Source organism: Capra hircus, chromosome 2 (genome assembly GCF_001704415.2).
Source record: "Capra hircus breed San Clemente chromosome 2, ASM170441v1, whole genome shotgun sequence".
Classification (NCBI taxonomy): Eukaryota; Metazoa; Chordata; class Mammalia; order Artiodactyla; family Bovidae; genus Capra; species Capra hircus.
This window is the reverse complement of record NC_030809.1, coordinates 88,752,904-88,772,310: the sequence shown is the minus strand read 5'-3', so window position 1 is coordinate 88,772,310 and position 19,407 is coordinate 88,752,904. Positions and strand designations below refer to the sequence as shown.

Sequence of the window (19,407 nt, the reverse complement as noted above, 5' to 3'; positions counted from 1 at the left end):
ATGTCTTCTTTGGAGAAATGTCTGTTTAGTTCTTTGGCCCATTTTTTGATTGGATTGTTTATTTTTCTGGAATGGAGCTGCAGGAGTTGCTTGTATATTTTTGAGATTAGTTCTTTGTCAGTTGCTTCATTTGCTATTATTTTCTCCCATTCTGAAGGCTATCTTTTCACCTTGCTTATAGTTTCCTTTGTTCTGCAGAAGCTTTTAATTTTAATTAGGTCCTATTTGTTTATTTTTGCTTTTATTTCCAGTATTCTGGGAGGTGGGTCATAGAGGATCCTGCTGTGAATTATGTCAGAGAGTGCTTTGCCTCTGTTCTCCTCTAGGAGTTTTATAGTTTCTGGTCTTACGTTTAGATCTTTAATCCATTTAGAGTTTATTTTTGTGTATGGTGTTGGAAAGTGTTCTAGTTTCATTCTTTTACAAGTGGTTGACCAGTTTTCCCAGCACCACTTGTTAAAGAGATTGTCTTTTCTCCATTGTATATTCTTGCCTCCTTTGTCAAAGATAAGGTGTCCATAGGTGTGCAATTTATCTCTGGGCTTTCTATTTTGTTCCACTGATCTATAGTTCTGTCTTTGTGCCAGCACCATACTGTCTTGATGACTGTGGCTTTGTAATAGAGCCTGAAGTCAGGCAGGTTGATTCTTCCAGTTTCATTCTTCTTTCTGAAGATTGCTTTGGCTATTTGAGGTTTTTTGCATTTCCATACAAATTGTGAAATTATTTGTTCTAGCTCTGTGAAAAATACCGTTGGTAGCTTGATAGGGATTGCATTGAATCTATAGATTGCTTTGGGTAGTATACTCATTTTCACTATATTGATTCTTCTGATCCATGAACATGGTATATTTCTCCATCTATTAGTGTCCTCTTACCTCAATTAATAAAAGCTATATATGACAAACCCACAGCAAACATTATCCTCAATGGTGAAAAATTAAAAGCATTCCCCCTAAGTCAGGAACAAGACAAGGGTGCCCACTCTCACCACTACTATTCAACATAGTTTTGGAAGTTTTTGCCACAGCAATCAGAGCAGGAAAAGAAATAAAAGGAATCCAAATTGGAAAAGAAGAAGTAAAACTCTCACTGTTTGCAGATGACATGATCCTCTACATAGAAAACCCTACAGACTCCACCAGAAAACTACTAGAACTAATCAATGAATATAGTAAAGTTGAAGGATATAAAATCAACACATAGAAATCCCTTGCATTCCTATACACTAATAATGAGAAAATAGAGAAATTAAGGAAACAATTCCATTCACCATTGCAACAAAAAGAATAAAATACTTAGGAATATATCTACCTAAAGAAACTAAAGACCTATATATAGAAAACTATAAAACACTGGTGAAAGAGGACCAGATTTTAAACTATAGATTTTAGATTTCAAAACATACCGTAACAACACAATAATCAAAACAATATGGTACTGACATAAAGACCAGTGGAACAAGGAGCCAGGAAATAAACTGTCATGCAATATGTGTCCAAATGATCAAAATGGGTGCCAAGACGCAATGGAGAAAGGATAGTCCTTCAACAAACAGTGTTGGGAAAACTAGAAATCCACATGCAAAAGATGAAGATGGATCCTTATCTAACATCATATACAAATATCAACTTGAAACTCCTAGAAGAAACAGAGGATGAAAACTTTGTGACCCTGGATTTGTCTATGATTTCTTGTATACGATACCAATAGCATAGGCTCCAAAAGCAAAAAGAGACAAATGGGACTGCATCAAACTTTAAAAAAGTTCTGCAGAGCAAAGAAAACAAGCAAAGGAAGAGTGAAAACACAGAGAAAATATTTGCTAACCATATCTCTGATAAGGGGTTAACAACCAGAATATATAAACAACTCCAATAACTTAAACAAAACACTAAAAACAGACTTTAAAAATGGGCAAAGGATCTGAACAGACAATTCACCAAAAAAGATATACAAACAGCCAACAAGCATACTAAAAGATGCTCAATATAACTAAACATTAGGGAAATATAACAAGACTATAAGAAGAAGTCATCTTACCCTCACTAGGATGGCTACTATTCAAATATAACAAAACATAAAAGAATTACACTTGGTGTGAGAGTGGAGAAATTGGAACCCTTGTGCACTGTTGATATGATGGTAAAACAGGTGTTCCCACTGTGTAAAACAAAAAAAATGTTCCTCAAAAGTTACAAGTAGAACTACTATGTGATCCAGCAACCATCAGTTCAGTTCAGTTTAGTCGCTCAGTCATGTCCAACTCTTTGTGACCCCATGAACCACAGCACGCCAGGCCTCCCCATCCATCACCAACTCTCAGAGTTCACTCAAACTCATGTCCATCGCATCGGTGATGCCATCCAGCCATCTCACCCTCTGTAGCCCCCTTCTCCTCCTGCCCCCAATCCCTCCCAGGATCAGGGTTTTTAAAATGAGTCAGCTCTTCGCATGAGGTGGTCAAAGTATTGGAGTTTCAGCTTCAACATCAGTCCTTCCAATGAACACCCAGGACTGATCTCCTTTAGGATGGATTAGTTGAATCTCCTTGCAGTCCAAGGGACTCTCAAGAGTCTTCTCCAATACCACAGTTCAAAAGCATCAATTCTTTGGTGCTCAGCTTTCCTTATAGTCCAACTCTCACATCTATACATGACTACTGGAAAAACCATAGCCTTGACTAGAAAGACCTTTATTGACAAAGTAATGTCTCTGCTTTTTAATATGCTGTCTAGGTTGGTCATAACTTTTCTTCCAAGGAGTAAGCGTCTTAATTTCATGGCTGCAGTCACCATTTGCAGTGATTTTGGAGCCCCCCAAAATAAAGTCAGCCACTGTTTCCACATCTATTTCCCATGAAGTGATGGGACCGGATGCCATGATCCAAGACCAAGTGGGATTTATCATAGGTATGAAAAGTTGGAAAAGATCAATGAATGTAATCTATCACATCCACAAAGAAAAAATAAAAACTGTTTCAACAGATGCAGAAAAACCATTTAACAAAATCCAACACTGATTCATGATAAAAACTGACAGCAAACTAGGAATATAGGAAAATTTCCTCAACTTGATAAAGAACATCTACAAAAACCTTACAGCAAGCTTCTTACTTGGCAGTATGAAACTAAGAGCTTCCCTACCAAGATCAGAAACAATGCAAGGATGATGTTCCCTCTCATCACTGCTTTTCAACACGTACTGGAAACGCCAGCTAATACTTAAGACAAAAAATATAACTTTGCCCCCAGATGACAAGATTGTCTACAGGTGTTAATACAGTCTGTGAAAGAACTGACCAAAACCTCCTGGAACTAAGTGATTATAGCATGGTTGCAGAACACACAATTAATACACAAAATCAATCACTTTCCTATATACTGCAATGAGAAAGTGAAATTTGAAACTAAAAACACAAAACCATTTATATTAGCACCCCCCAAAAATGATACATTAAGATACAAATCTAACAAAATACATAAAGTTCTACATGTGGAAAACAACAAAACTCTGGTGAAACATTATCAAAGAATTAAATAAACAGAAGGAGAGTCATGGTTATTGGAAGGAAGACTCAATTTGGTTAACCTATCAGTTTCTCCCAACTTGATCTAAAGGTTCAATGAAATCTCAATCAAAATTACAGAAAGCCATTCTGTGTATTAATCAGTACTGACAAAGTGATTCTTAAGTTTATATGAAGCAAAAAAATTCAAAATAGTCAACATAATATTGAAGAATAAAGTCAGAGGACTGATTTCAAGATTTACTGTGAAGCCACACTAATTCAGACAGTGTGCTACTGACCAAAAAACAGACAAAAAGATCAGTGAAAGAGACTAGAGGGCCCAGAAATAGATCCATATGAATCCAGTCAATTAACCTTTGACAAAAAAAGCAAAGACGATTGAAAGGAAAAAGAATAATCTTTTCAACAAACAGCGCTGAGGCAACTGGACACCCATATTTAAAATGATCAATCTAGGCACAGATCTTACACCTTTCACAAAAGTTAACTCAAAATGAATCATAGACCTAAATGTAAATCCACTGACCTATAAAACTACTAGAAAGTAACATAGGAGAAAACCTACATGATATCACATTTGGTGATGAGATTTTAGAAATATTACCAAAAGCAAAATCCATGAAAGAAAAATAATTAAGCTGGACCTCCTGCTCTAGGAAAGATACTATTAAAGGAATGAAAAGACAAGTCACAGATGGGGAGAAAATCTTTTCAAAACTCAGATCTGATAAAATACTCAAAAATATATACAGAACACTTAAAATTCAACAATAAGAAAACAAAGAATCCAACTTCAAAATGGGTAAAGATACAGACACTTCACCCAGGAAGATATACAAAACGCAATTAATCATATGAAAAGGTGCTCAACACCCTAGGTTATTAGAGAATGAGATACCATTACATTCTATTAGAACGGCTAAAATTCTAAAACTGACAACACCAAAAGCTGACGAGGATACAGGGCAACAGGAACTCTCCTTTACTGCTAGTAAAAATGAAAAATGAGAAATGAAATAGCCACTTTGGAAGTAGTCAGTGTGGCAGCTTCTTACAAAGCTAACACTGCCTTACTGTATGATCCAAAAACTGTGCTCCAAGGTGTTTGCCCAAGAGAGTTGAAAACTTAACGTCTACATGAAAAATGAAGACAGAGACTTTTCATAATTTTTTAAAATTGGAAGCAACTAACAAGTCCTTCAATAGGTAAATGAATAAACAAACACTGAATTATCCATATAATGGAACATTATTCAATAATTAAAAAGAGAACTATCAAGTCAAAAAAACAGAGAAGAACCAGAAATACATCATGGTAAGTGAAAGAAACCAGTTTGAAAAGCCCATGTCATGTGTAATTTCACTTAAATTACAATTTGGAAAGCAAAACTATAGAAAGAGCAGAAAGATGAGTGGTTGCCAGGGATCTGGAGGAATGAATAGGTGAAAATACAGAAGGTTTTTTATGGTAATTCAACTATTCTGTAGGATAATGTAATGATGGATCTATGATATGGATTTTTAAAAATTCATCAAAACTGTACAAAACAAACAGCAAACAGTTACAAGAACTACGGGCTTTAGTTAATAAGGTACTGACTACGTTACTGTAACAAATGTACCATACTAATGCAAGATAGTAATAGGGGAAATTGTGTGTGTATGTGTGTAGGAGGTAGTATGTGGGAATTTGCTATATTATCTGCTCAATTTTCTGTAAATCTACAAATTTTAAAAGATTATCAATCCCATAAAAAATGTGTAAAGGACCTGAATAGACATTTGTCCAACAAAGATACATGAATAGCTAACAGATACTCAGCCTCACTAATTATTAGGGAAATGCAAATCAAAACCACAAGATATCATCTCATGCCTATCAGAATGATTAGCATCAGAAAGACAAGAGACAACAAATGTTGGTGAGTACTTGGAGCCCTTGTGCACTGTAGGTGGGAATGCAAATTAATTCAACCACTTTGTGAAACAGTATGGAGTTTTCTCAAAAAATTAAAAATAGAACTACAATCTGATTTAGCAACCCCACTTCTTGAAATATGGCCAAAGGAAATGAGAAAACTACGTTAAGAGATATATGACGCGACACCCCCCACCTACCCCCACCACGTTCATAGCAGCATTACTTACAGTAGCCAAGACACAGCAACAACCTAAGTGCCTAACAGTAAGTGAATGAAGGAGTTGTGGCACATGTATATAATGGAATAACATTCAGCCACTAAAAAAACAAGAAGTCCAGCCCATTTACGGGCATTACAGATGGACTCTGAGGGCATTATGCTAACTGAACTGAGTCAGACAAAGGCAAATACTTTATGATCTCACAAGTGGATATAAAAAAAATTTATACCCCCTACCATCCCAAACTCATAGAATGAGAGATTATATTGTGGTTACTAGAGATGGGAGGTTGGGAGAGGGAGAAGTGGATGAACGTAGTCAAAAGGTACAAACTCCCAGTTTTAAGCACTGGGGATGTAAGGTACAACATGATGACCATAGTTAACACAGCTAATATGTTACATATGAAAGTTGTTAAGAGAGTAAATCCTGAGTTCACATCACAGGAAAAAATATTTTTATTCCTTTCCTTTTTCTGTATATGAAGTGATAAATGTGCTTCCCTGGTGGCTCAGATGGTAAAGCGTCTGCCTGCAGTGCGGGAGACCCATGTTCGATTCCTGGGTCGGGAAGATCCCCTGGAGAAGGAAATGGCAATCCACTCCAGCACTCTTGCCTGGAAAATCCCATGGACAGAAGAGCCTGATAGGCTACAGTCCAAGGGGTCGCAAAGAGTCAGACACGACTGAGTGACTTCACTTCTTCAAATTCATTCTAGTAATCATTTCAAATCTGATGCTAGGAAAGACTGACGGAAGAAGGGGACAACAGAGGATGAGATGGTTGTATGGCATCACCGACTCTATGGACATGAGCTTGGGCAAACGCCAGGAGATGGTGAAGGACAGGGAAACCTGGCATGCTGCAGTCCATGGGGTCTCAAAGTGTCAAACATGACTTAGCAACTGAATAACAACAAATCATTTCAAAAGATGTGTAGGGAAAATCATTATGCTGTACACCTTTAACTTACACAGTGCTGTATGTCAGTTATATCTCAACAAAGCTGGGGAAGAAAAAAAAAGCATGTATTCTGGAATCTGTCTGCCTGGTTCAAATTTTGGATCCCCTACTTCCAAGGTCTTTGAAGCATGCTCTTAAAACATTTTTTATGGCTAAGTAGCATTTCACTGTGTATGTGTCTACCACATCTTTCTTATCCATTCACCTGTTTATGGACACTTAGGTTGCTTTCGTATCTTGGCAGTTGTAATACCGCTACAAACGATGGGGTACATGTATCTTTTGAATTAGTGTTGTTTTTCTCAGATATACACCCAGAAGTGGAATTGTTGAAATAGTAGTTCTATTTTTAGTTTTGGGAGAAACCTCCATACTGTTCTCCACAATGGCTGCACCAAGGTACATCCCCACTCACAATGTACAAAGGTTCCTTTTCCTCAATATCCTCAGCAATGTTTTTTTTTTTTTTTAAATTTTAAATGACAGCCATTCTGACCTGTGCAAGGTGATATCCCATTGTGGTTTTGATTCACATTTCCCTGATGATTAGTTATGCTGAGCATCTTGTCACATGCCTGTTGGTCATCTGCACATCCTCCTTGGAAAAATGTCTATTCAGTCCTGCCTATTTTTAAATCAGGTTTTTTTTTTTACGTTGAGTTACATGAGCTGTTTATACATGTTGGATATTAATTCCTTATCAGTCTTATCATTTGCAAACATTTTCTCCCATTCAGTAGGTTGTCTTTTCATTTTGGCAATGGTTTCCTTTGCTGTGTAAAAGCTTTTACATTCAATTAGGTCCCATTTGTTTTTGTTTCTTTTAGGAGATACATCCAAGAAAATATGTTGCAATTCATGTCAAAGAGTGTTCTATGTTTTCCTCTAGGAGTTTTATACTATCCAGTCTTACATTTAATCCATTCTTAGTTTTGTTTATGGTGTTAAAGAATGTTACAGTTTCTTTTACAAGCAGCTGTCCAATTTTCCAAGCACCACTTACTGAAGAGACTGTTTTTTCTCCATTCTTTCCTTTGTTGCCAATTAACTGACCATAAGCAAGTGGGTTTATTTCTGGGCTATCTTGCTCCCCATTGATCTATGGCTGTTTTGTGCCAGTATCACACTGTTTTGATTACTCTAGCTTTGTAGTATAGTCTGAAGCCAGGGAGCATGATTCCTATAATCTTCTGAAGATTGATTTGGCTATTTGGGGTTTTTTGTATTTCCACACAAATTTTAAAAGTATTTGTTCTAGTTCTGTGAAAAATGCCTGTGGTATTTTTCATAAGCAGACATAAGAAAAGGCACACAAGCCCAAGGGGCATGCTCCTTATACTCAAGACTTCTCTTTCACCTCTCTGTCTCAGACTGTCAAATGATTATCCTGCTTTTCCAAATACCTGTCATTATTCATTATTTAATATTTTCTAAGTTTTAGGGCTCTTCACCCTTTCCTAGATTAGTACTTACCCAGATACTATTCTACCATTTCAGAACTAGTGCCCACACTCACAGCTTTATCCAAAGTAACAGGCTCAGCACAAGTACAGGCTTCCTCAGAGAAGACATGAAGATCCTTAAAGACAGCTAGTCTGAATGTAGGTTGCTCTCGTGGCCTGACCTTGCTCATTGCCCCCAGTATCTTTCTAACCACCTCCACCTGGAATCTAGCTTCACCCGGAACATGTTCTCCACAAATCTGATATAACCACTTCTGTACTTCTGGCATGGCTTTTCTGGTATTTAATTGTGTGATATCACTTCTGTTCAATCTGATTTCTTAACAGATATCCAGTCTAAAAAAATGGATTTTTAAAATAAGAAATGATGTTCCTAGAATGTATCTTTTTCACTGAAAAGTTTTATTGTACAAACCAAACAATGTTCATTTGGGATATTTTTCAACTCTTTCCAATCAAAACATATTTGCCCTATGAAGGCAAACAGTCAGTTATCATCATTTTTGTTTAATGAGGAGAACAGCAAAAAACATTTCAAGGATAATGAGATTGACACTGGATGTTAGATCAGCATCTGTCTCACTCTTGCTGAAAACGTAGTAGAATAAACAATCCACGTATACTAAACACGTGTAATTTTTCTTCTTTTCTAAGTAAAGACTTGACAATGATCAGCTTCACTGAACTGAGGAGTCAGTTTCAAGTGTACTAATGTGTACAGCAGTGTACACACACAGACTGGTACCTTCCCAGGACTTCAGATGTGGGCTGCAGACACAAATAGCAGAATTCAATTTCCTTTGAGTGGGTTCATCTCCCTGCCTGACAGCTAACAAAGGGTGCTATCCCACTAATCCTTTCTCCTGGACTCTTTCAGCCAAGAAACAGGTGACATTCTACTTACCTGTGTTTGTGGGATCAATGTACTGAGAAGGCTAAGTAAACCTTCATTTCAAAACATGCAAAGGAGTCCTGATTCAAAGAGGCATTTAATTGAGTTCAAAACAGGATATAACTTCAGAATACTTATGAAACAGTATCTCAAGTTCCTTCATATTCTAAAATTCCAAGCTACTGTAAAATATTACATTAAATGAAAGGAATAATGGGAATTCAAAATAAAGAATTTACTGCAATGTAAACAAAGTCATTTCCTTAAGAGGAAAAATTTGGATCTTGAATTTAATAAGTTTTTAAACTCCATAGTGAATGAAAGAATTTTAACACTGGGTTAAGGTACCCAAAGTAAATCCATTATAACAGTAAGTAAAATGGAAGTAGTATTTTCTACATATGTCACACAACTGACCAATACGTAGAATTAGCCGAAATGAGGAACAGTTTGAGTATCTTGGGTCATTAAAGACTATATGCCACCAAAATGCTTTCAACCTGGTCAAAATACCACAATGTGTTGTGATTAAGTTCTCCAGAATACTAAAACAGGTTACTAAGGAGAACTATTACCAAAGGGGACAGGAAAGAATATCATCAGGTTTATCTCACATCCACACCACACTGCAGTCATTCCACTCCTAACTCCTAAGCAAACACTTTTTGTCTTAAAATGACATAATGACATTGTTGGTGAATAACTGAGGTCAATTCTTGACTTGGATTCACACAGCAGGTCTCTCAATTTTACTGTACATGTCAATAATTTTATTCTTGTATTATTAATTCTGTATACAATTTTGAGTCCTACAAGATCCATGTCTCAAAAATGTCAAGATGTGTATGCTTTTATTTTCACCATTCATTCATGTTTTATTTGGCAAAATATTAAACTTCATACCTAGTCATATGCTAGGTACTACAGTAGGCAGTAAAATTATGAGGGAAAAAAAAAGTCCCTTCTCTCAATGAGCCTTATAACTTGTGAAGCAACGGAGGGCAAACAATTACAACTAAGGTGGTTGATGCCACAATGAGGGTGTACACATGACAAGAGGGCTTGAGATAAACACTGTCAGGAACTCTGCTTAAAGGGGTTAGGAAAAGGGGTTAGGAAAAGGCTCTTAAAGGTGGTCCTGTAGATGAGCCTTGGAGAATAAACTGTACTTTAACAACGGGACAAGAGAAGTAAAGGGCTATGTAAAGACCTGGATGAGAAAATAAGGGATGAATCATAGAACTAAAAGGACTTATCATTGTGGCTGAAACTGTGAAGAGTTAGAGGAATTGGTGTGGGGGGAGGTTACGTGTGCTGCGTATTGAGATTGTGGTGTGGGACTGTATGGTGAATGAGATGCGGCATCTGTTCCCAAAGAACTTACAGTTTAGAGGAGGAACAGACCGTCAACAGTTCATTTCAATGACAGGCTGATGTCACGGTGGAAGAACACACAGCAGACTGTGACTAGACAGGCACAAAGGAGGGCCTTAAGTATCACACAGCTAAGTTAAAATTTTATCCTATAGGCAACAGTAAGTCCTGGAAACAGTCTAAATGGGTACCAATCACAAAAGCGGCAATGTGGATGACGGACGGACTGGAAGGTACAAAGACTAAAGCAGAGCCACCAAGGAAGCCCAACAGTAGGCAAAAAGGCATGCAAATAATGCAATATACATTTGATGAAAATTATATATACACTGAAAATGACAACAGAAGACTACATAAAAACCTGAGGAAACTAAAATATAAATAGAAAAGGCAGGAAAAAACTGTGTAGCACAATTTAGTATAGAATAGTATATATAAAATATATATGCTAATAGACTCAACAAGAAAAAAGGAAGTAGCTAAAATAATTTTCTATTATTTTTATTCCATTTATTACAGCAATAGAATAAAATGAAATGGAGAAAAAACAACACAAGATTAATATTTATTGTATCTATTGGGTCTGACCCAGATGGGTTACATCCAATTTCTGGTTCTTGGTTGCCAAGAATGGGTTTTACAAATGGTCCTACTGTCCAGCTATACTGTTATTAAAATACAAAAAAGGAGGAGTGGGGACATGTTGGCTTAAAAAATGCTTAAAATTTCTATTATGAACAGCTATCTCATTCCTGATACAAAGACAAGGAAAATTCAACAAGCTAAGGGATTCAAAGTCAAAGACACAGAGAAAACAAATCACACAAATAATTTTTGCAAGTGTGTTTCTCTTGAATGCTTAGGGGAAGAGTCTCTGAAAAATGGTTCTGACACCTAAAGGCTTTTAAGCCATTTAAAAACAACTGAACCAGTCAACAAACATGCCATTTTATTGAGCATTTATAAGCCATGCACTTGACTCTAAAGATACAAAGGGAAAATAAAACATAGTCCCTGCCATCAAGGGGCTCACAATCTAAAAGGAAAAAAAAAATGGTTACAAATAATCACAATAAAGTCTGGTGAGTCCTCTGACAGAGGTACATACAAGCTACTGAGATGAAGCAAAGGAGAGGTAGAATGAGAAATCAGGCTTAAGTGGGCAAAAAGGAGTTCGAAGATCTTAAGCTATAGAAAAGGAAAGAAGACTTACAGCACATGCAAGGAAATGTGAAATGTGAAACAAGGCAAACGTGGATAATTTTATTCCCTACAGTATAAAGTGGGAGGGAAAGAGCAACTGGAAATGAGGTTAAAGAGGGAAGCAGGTAACAAATTACAAAGGGCCTTGCATTCAAATCAGAGGCTTTGGCTATTATTGCATTCTCAATTACAAGATGCACCATTACTTTATGAACTGCAAAAAGAAAAAGAAAAAGCTTTATATTTAAATTTATATAATATTCCTACATAAAGCTTTATATCAAAGGGCAAGAACTTCAGCATAAGATAAATAAAACAGCCATGCAGAAAGGAACAACATGAGACTATATTTCTCAAATTGCCCTTAGGTGGAAGGAGGGGGGAAGAAAATTTCTCCCTGAGAACTGAATTCCAAGCAGGTCCACAGCCTACTTGTGTGGTCTAAAAACAAACAAGTAAAACTAAAGCTACCAGTGTGGTCCAAAAGCAAACAAATAAAACAAAACAAGCAAAGACTTTAAGGTGGTCTCAGGTTGGTCCCCAGATGCCTGGCAGAAATTCTCTTTAGACAAACCATACTTTAATCGAGAAGAAAAGCAATTTAAGATGCAATCTCATTTCAAATATGACAAATGTACATCTTGAGAACTGATGAAAAATAATAGATTTTACAGTCAGTATTAAATCTGGAGATGCTTTTAATTACCCTGACAACTTTTTAAAAATACCTATTACCAGGCTGCAAATCAGAGATTCTCATACAGGTAGGCTTGAAGCAGAGCCCTCAACACTTAACAAATGACTCAAAGTTTTTTTTTCCAAATACAACCAGACAAGATACTAAGACACTAGCATCTGTCTGCAAAATTAGCTGAAAACTGCTACTATAAAATAAAGAACACAGTACAATTTTAAGCCCAGGTCATAATCTGATCAGACAGACACTTCAGGAAGACCATGCTGGTGCCAGTGGACTTTGAGGAGAAGATAGATTAGAAGAGGGTATGGATAACAGAACAGTTAGGAGATTAGTGAAACAGTTTTAAGATCAGAGATGGTGATCATTTAAAAAATAACAATGGGGAGAAAAATAAGAGAATCAAGGAGGAAGAATTAGAATTCCATAAAAATTACAAGAAGGTAGAGGTGTAGGATCTAATTCTAAAAAAATTTCAGATTTGCCCCTAATCAGCATTATAGCCAGTAGGCCTTGAAAAAGGCCTTATTTGGGTACGGTAATCCATTATACTTTATACCTGTCTAGTAAATGTAAAAAAACAGTATAATATGCAAAAAAATATATAAAAAGGTAATATATTATACCTTCTAGCTGTATAAGTGTAAGTTCTGCAGAAAATCCTATACAACATAACCATCAACTGTTCAAATGCAACTCACAATCAAAATGATCTTGAAGTTCAGATGTAAGCACAGAGGAATTTTATTCTTTCATGTTTTACATTTCTGTAAATCAGTGGGTATGAATATAAAAATTAAAATTTCTTTGTGTAAAAAGAGAAAGGATTTTTCACTGTTTGATAAATTTAAATTACAAACAGAAAACAATGAATTAGCAAACTTACGCTGAATATGAATGAACTGTTTTGGCTGTTTAAACTCTCCTTTGTACAGGCGATTGTAATAGTTGACGTTGCTCTCTGCCTCAGGAACTGGAATGACCATGCTCTCTTTTTTTTCTCTAAACACTTGCTGTGCTGAAATAGCTCGCTGTAAGTGGTGTTCCTAGAAAATGTAAAGCAGGCAATATGAGTTGTTTTAATAATGTCAATTCAATACAAAATTCTATTTAAAATTTACTTTAACAATTGCAAAGTACTTTAAGAATCAATTAAAAAATAGCAGTTCCTTTGCTACAGACCTTCAGAAAACATTGCCATTATTCTCCCTTAATATCTGTATACATACTGGTATAACTTTAAATGACTAGGATTTTAATAAACAGAATTTTAAAAAGATTAAGTATTCATAAAGTAGAATTTAACATCTCAATTACAAGAAAACTGATCCCTTGTTTGCTAAATCAATTGAGGTGTGTATCACCAATACAATATAACACAAATAAAAGCAAATAACAGGAAAAAATTTATATCAGATTCTAAGCATCTTCTGCAATTTATACACCTCAAACTTCAAAAGTACAAAATTCTCAATAACTCAGAGACAAGAGAAAATTATAATCAACAGACTATATTAGTATCATGGCAAGAAGCATTTTTTAACAAATATGAAAAAATAGTTCTTTAATATATATCCAGATTCTAGTAACTTCTCATTACCTCACCACTTAACAGATACATTCTCTCTAACCCACTATGAACAGTTTCCAACAAAGCACCTTTACTGTTTGGAAGGTAAACTAGGCCATGTCATTCCCCACAGGATCCCCTTCATATTTAAATGTTACAATCACTCAATGACTTACAAGACTTTCTATCTGTCTGACCTTATCTCATACTTCTCTCCTCCTAAACTTTATTCTAGCCACACTGCCTCCTCTCTTTAAGGTTCCTATATCTAAATGGATTCCTTCTGAAATCCCTTCAAGTCTCATCTGGCTACGTTGCATTGCATAAATTAAGATTTATGTATCAGGAGCCATCCTTTCAACATTTTTCAGAGCACCTGGTAGATACCAGATACTATTCCTATCACTGAGAATTTTGAGTGAATGAGACAGAGAGAGACTTCGCCATTAAAGAATTTAGCTGGTGGAAGATAGATTATCTAAGTATGTAATCACGTCTGAGCTTGATAAGCATGTCTCTTCACAATTAGTCAAACCACTCATTCTGGGAGAACAGATAAAGATGTCCAGTTCAGTTCAGTTGCTCAGTCGTGCCCGACTCTTTGCGACCCCATGAATCGCAGCACGCCAGGCCTCCCTGTCCATCACCAACTCTCAGAGTTCACTCAGACTCACGTCCATCGAGTCAGTGATGCCATCCAGCCATCTCATCCTCTGTCGTCCCCTTCTCCTCCTGCCCCCAATCCCTCCCAGCATCAGAGTCTTTTCCAATGAGTCAGTTCTTCGCATCAGATGACCAAAGTACTGGAGTTTCAGCTTCAACATCAGTCCTTCCAAAGAATACCCAGGGCTGATCTCCTTCAGAATGGACTGGTTGGATCTCCTTGCAGTCCAAGGGACTCTCAAGAGTCTTCTCCAACACCACAGTTCAAAAGCATCAATTCTTCAGTGCTCAGCTTTCTTCACAGTCCAACTCTCACATCCATACATGACCACTGGAAAAACCATAGCCTTGACTAGATGGACCTTAGTCGACAAAGTAATGTCTCTGCTTTTGAATATGCTATCTAGGTTGGTCCTAACTTTCCTTCCAAGGAGTAGGCGTCTTTTAATTTCATGGTTGCAATCACCATCTGCAGTGATTTCGGACCCCCAAAAAATAAAGTCTGACACTGTTTCCACATCTATTTCCCATGAAGTGATGGGACCAGATGCCATGACCTTCGTTTTCTGAATGTTGAGCTTTAAGCCAACTTTTTCACTCTCCTCTTTTACTTTCATCAAGAGGCTTTTTAGTTCCTCTTCACTTTCTGCCATAAGGGTGGTGTCATCTGCATATCTGAGGTTACTGACATTTCTCCAGTCAATCTTGATTCCAGCTTGTGCTTCTTCCAGCCCAGCGTTTCTCATGATGTACTCTGCATAGAAGTTATATAAGCAGGGTGACAATATACAGCCTTGACGGACTCCTTTTCCTAGTTGGAACCAGTCTGTTGTTCCATGTCCAGTTCTAACTGCTGCTTTCTGACCTGCACATAGGTTTCTCAAGAGGCAGGTCAGGTGCTCTGGTATTCCCATCTCTTTCAGAACTTTCCAGTTTATTGTGATCCACATAGTCAAAGGCTTTGGCATAGTCAATAAAGCAGAAATAGATGTTTTTCTGGAACTGTCTTGCTTTTTCCATGATCCAGCGGATGTTGGCAATTTGATCTCTGGTTCCTCTGCCTTTTCTAAAACCAGTTTGAACATCTGGAAGTTCACGGTTCACGTACTGCTGAAGATGTCCAAAGGAAGTAAAATACAAACTAAGAGTTTTAGGATCAATAGCAATTTAGCAAGGCAAAAGAGGAAAAGAAGAAACAATCCAGGCACAGCGAACAGAATATCCAAAATGGACTAGATTCCAGAGACGTTCAAAAAAGGCAACCCCAGTTGAACAAAGGGACAGGACAGTGGGTGCTGGCTTAGATTTGAGAGTTGACAGTGGGTGCTGGCTTAGATTTGAGAGTTTCTTCACCTTCAGAAAGTGTTTTTCTTCACAGGACAGAATCCCAAGCTGAAGCACTAAGTACACTTTTCATACAAATATTACTATCAATCTAGTTATTTGGAGTAAAAACTTTTGAGTTGACTAAGAACTTTTGAGGGGATCAAACAGACAAACAGCATCAAGAAACTAGGAAGCCAGGCCTTGAATGAGGCCAGCAATTTGTAGCATTAATTAAGCCTGTATTTTCCTACTGAAAGTGAAAGTTGCTCAGTTGTGTCCAACTCTTTGTGACCCCATGAACTATAGCCCACCAGGCTCCTCTTGGCTGGGATTCTCCAGGCAAGAAGACTGGAATCGGTAGCCATTCCCTTCTCCAGAGGATCTTTCCAACCCAGGGATCAAACCTGGGTCTCTCACATTGCAGGCAGATTCTTCACTGTCTGAGCCACCTGCGAAGCTCTATTTTCCTATTACCTTGATGATATTTCACCTCTTCTGGTTAAAGAAAGTGATACAGTATGCAATGTCACCCTGCACTGATATAATATTTTATAATTCTCAAAGTACACCCACAATCACATACCTATTAGCTCCTTACAATCTTGGGACACAAGGGTATATATTATTTTCCATTTTTATAAATGGCACTCAAGAAACAAGTGACTTACTCTTAGCAAATAGTAATGATACATAAGAGAGACAAATTTCAGGACTCTGATTCCAATGTTTCTTGACTATTCCATCCTTACTAGAAAAGTCTGATAAAGATTATAAAACAGGTTCTTATAATGCTAATAAATCTACAGACACAGGTAACAAAAAAAAGTGCACATTTTTTATTTGAAGAGATTCTTTTGATGTATATTTGACTTTGTCCTAAATACATTTTTAGGTATTATCTAATTTTTGAAATACATCTTCAATAGATTAAGATTTAACATTAATTTTACAAATGGAAAAATTAAAAACAGATCATGGATGACTCCCTTCTTAATGCAGCAGACAGATGAGAGATGCAGCCAGAAATTTAAGGAGTTAGACCATGACATACTCCCCCATTTACAGACTAAATTTAGCTCTACGAATAAATTTTCAGCTACCATTTCCTTCCCCATATTATCAGTCTATCTGTAAAAAAAAAAAAAAAATCAGAAAAAACAATGACAAGGCTTCTTGAGGACTGTGTTTCATGTAACAGTTATAATCAGTGGCAAACACACACCAAAGCCTGAAAGCAGGTATCAGAGTCTGGGTTTGTCACTGTGTTGGCGGGGAAGAGGCCGACAGGAGTAACGCTGTTCTTGCTGCGTGCTGCGTTATACGTTGGTGATGTTACCGAATTTTTAAAAACAACTAAAAACCAAGTACTACTTAATTTCCTTTATGAAAGCATGCCTTTGACCTACCAACTCCACAAATGGAATTCATCAAAAGGCAACCAACGAGTGGGCAACACTGGCTAAATGAAAATGCTCACCATGGCACTGTTTCTAACACCAAAAGTCTAAATAGCAATAAATACATAATTAGTATATAAACTGTTATATTATATCCATAAACTAGAACTCTTAGATAACAGTAGAAAACAAAATAACACAGACCTCTAGTGACCTGAAAAAAGGCCTGGAAGAATACAGAATAGAACATTCCACAAAATGCTATTCCTTTTGGGTGCCCTTTTGCAGTTTCAGAATTTTCTATACATTAATTTTCTACAAATCTATTTTTACTTTCATAAACTAAGGGGAAAAAAAGATATAAAAAGGTTTAACATCTTAAATGAAGGCCCTCTCCACCAAAAACACAAAATCACTTCTCATGGTTACTTTGACATTCTGAAATATCCTTTGATGCCTATCATATTACATACCTAAACATTTTTTGTGTTTTCCTAGAAATATTTTATTGTTGAGTCACTAAGTCGTGTCCTACTCTTTGAGATCCCATGAATTGCAACACACCAGACTCCTCTGTCTCCTACACTGTCTCCCAGGGTTTGCCCAAATTCAGGTCCACTGAGTCAATGAACCTATCTAACATCTCATCCACTGCTGCCCCTTTCTCCTTTTGCCTTCAGTCTTTCCCAGCATCAGGGTCTTTTTCCAATAAGTCAGCTCTTCATATCAGGTGGCCAAAGTATTGAACCTTCAGCATCAGTCCTTCCAATGAATATTCAAGGCTGATTTCTTTTAGGATCGACTGGTTGGATCTTCTTGCAGTTCAAGGAACTCTTAAGAGTCTTCTCCAGCACAACATGAAAGCATCAATTATTAAGAAAAATATAAAGTATATAATTTCTCTACACTTTATACTCTTCCTAGTAACACATGAGATTATATGGTAAGCCATTAAACACAAACTAAAAGATGCTATATAATTAATGATTTCGAGTCATGTATAAGCACCAAGCACAATTCCACAAGGTACAAGGTAGAAATATTTTTTCTTCTGGAGATGAGTAAACTAAGACTCTGTGATTTCTATGACAGAAATTAGCAGAACTGAAATTTGAATCATTGTTTGTATGTCTCTTTTCCATCTTGCCAAGTTCATATCCTAATATGCAGGCTAGGTTTCAGAATCCATCAAATTAGGCTGCATACAAAGTTAAACAATCATTGATATTTTAAAAATTTGCATCCAAAATTTCCAACTAAAGATAGCTGATTGAATAACTACAATTATCTACTCTACCTCACTGTAATTATAAACTTACTAGTAAAGGATTAAAAAACTAAAGCCACAATGACAAACTGAATTACAGATGAACCATCACCACAAAACAGAGTGTAACAAGATTCTTGGAGATCAAAATCAAAAGAGCAAGTTTCAAATACTTACAGAGCAGAGGAAAAAAAAAAAAAAAACTGAGCCCATCTCACTTGTCCTGCAGAAAACAAAATTATGGGGATTGTGAAACACTAGCTAGAAAGAGCCAGAATGAGACAAACTATTCTTTGACTACTCCTCAAAAGCAGATCATTCCACACAGCTTACACTGACGAAAGAGGGCCCTACTAAACTAAGAATGTTGTGACCTACCCCAAATATACAAAAAACTAAGATCGGAGGAGGACGCAAAAGACTCAGGAAAAAAAAAGGAAAGAGTTGACTGAATGCAAAGAGAAAGAAAAAGACAATTACCTCAGAGATGAAAACTAAAATTATGAGAAGCCTAGTGTAAAATATACTCAAAGACTTAAGTGTGCTTTATATAGGATGTCAAATAACCAAGTGATAGAAATACAGTGAAGAAAGAAGTAAAATGAGCAAGAAAGATGACAGAATATAAAAACAGGCAAAGAAGAAATGACACTCCTATAAGTGGAGTCCTTGAAGAAAAAGCAAAACAAAAAAGAGAAAACGCAACAGAACTAGTATTTAAGGTAAAATATATGAACCTACTTATCAAAAAAAGCCCAAGAGGGAGCAAGACGGAACACAAGAACTAGCATCACCAGACGATCTGATACTGCTTCAGGCAATCAGGAGAAAACATTCAGCTCACAGCTCTTCCTTGGGAGGGAACAGAAGAGTGGAACCTGGGTCTAAATTTCAGTTTTGGGGGGAGGTGCCCCAGGG

At 36.7% G+C, this 19,407-nt stretch overlaps 1 protein-coding gene across 2 annotated transcripts in view; it reads right to left on the bottom strand.

Moving 5' to 3' along the window:
• Positions 1-19,407, bottom strand: part of EPC2 (enhancer of polycomb homolog 2) — a 129,519-nt gene that overhangs the window by 61,797 nt on the left and 48,315 nt on the right. For both annotated transcript variants that reach the window (XM_005676169.2, XM_013969839.2), the window contains exon 2: positions 13,153-13,312. In XM_005676169.2, coding sequence (XP_005676226.2) covers positions 13,153-13,312 — 160 coding nt within the window. The remainder of the gene's footprint in view (positions 1-13,152; positions 13,313-19,407) is intronic.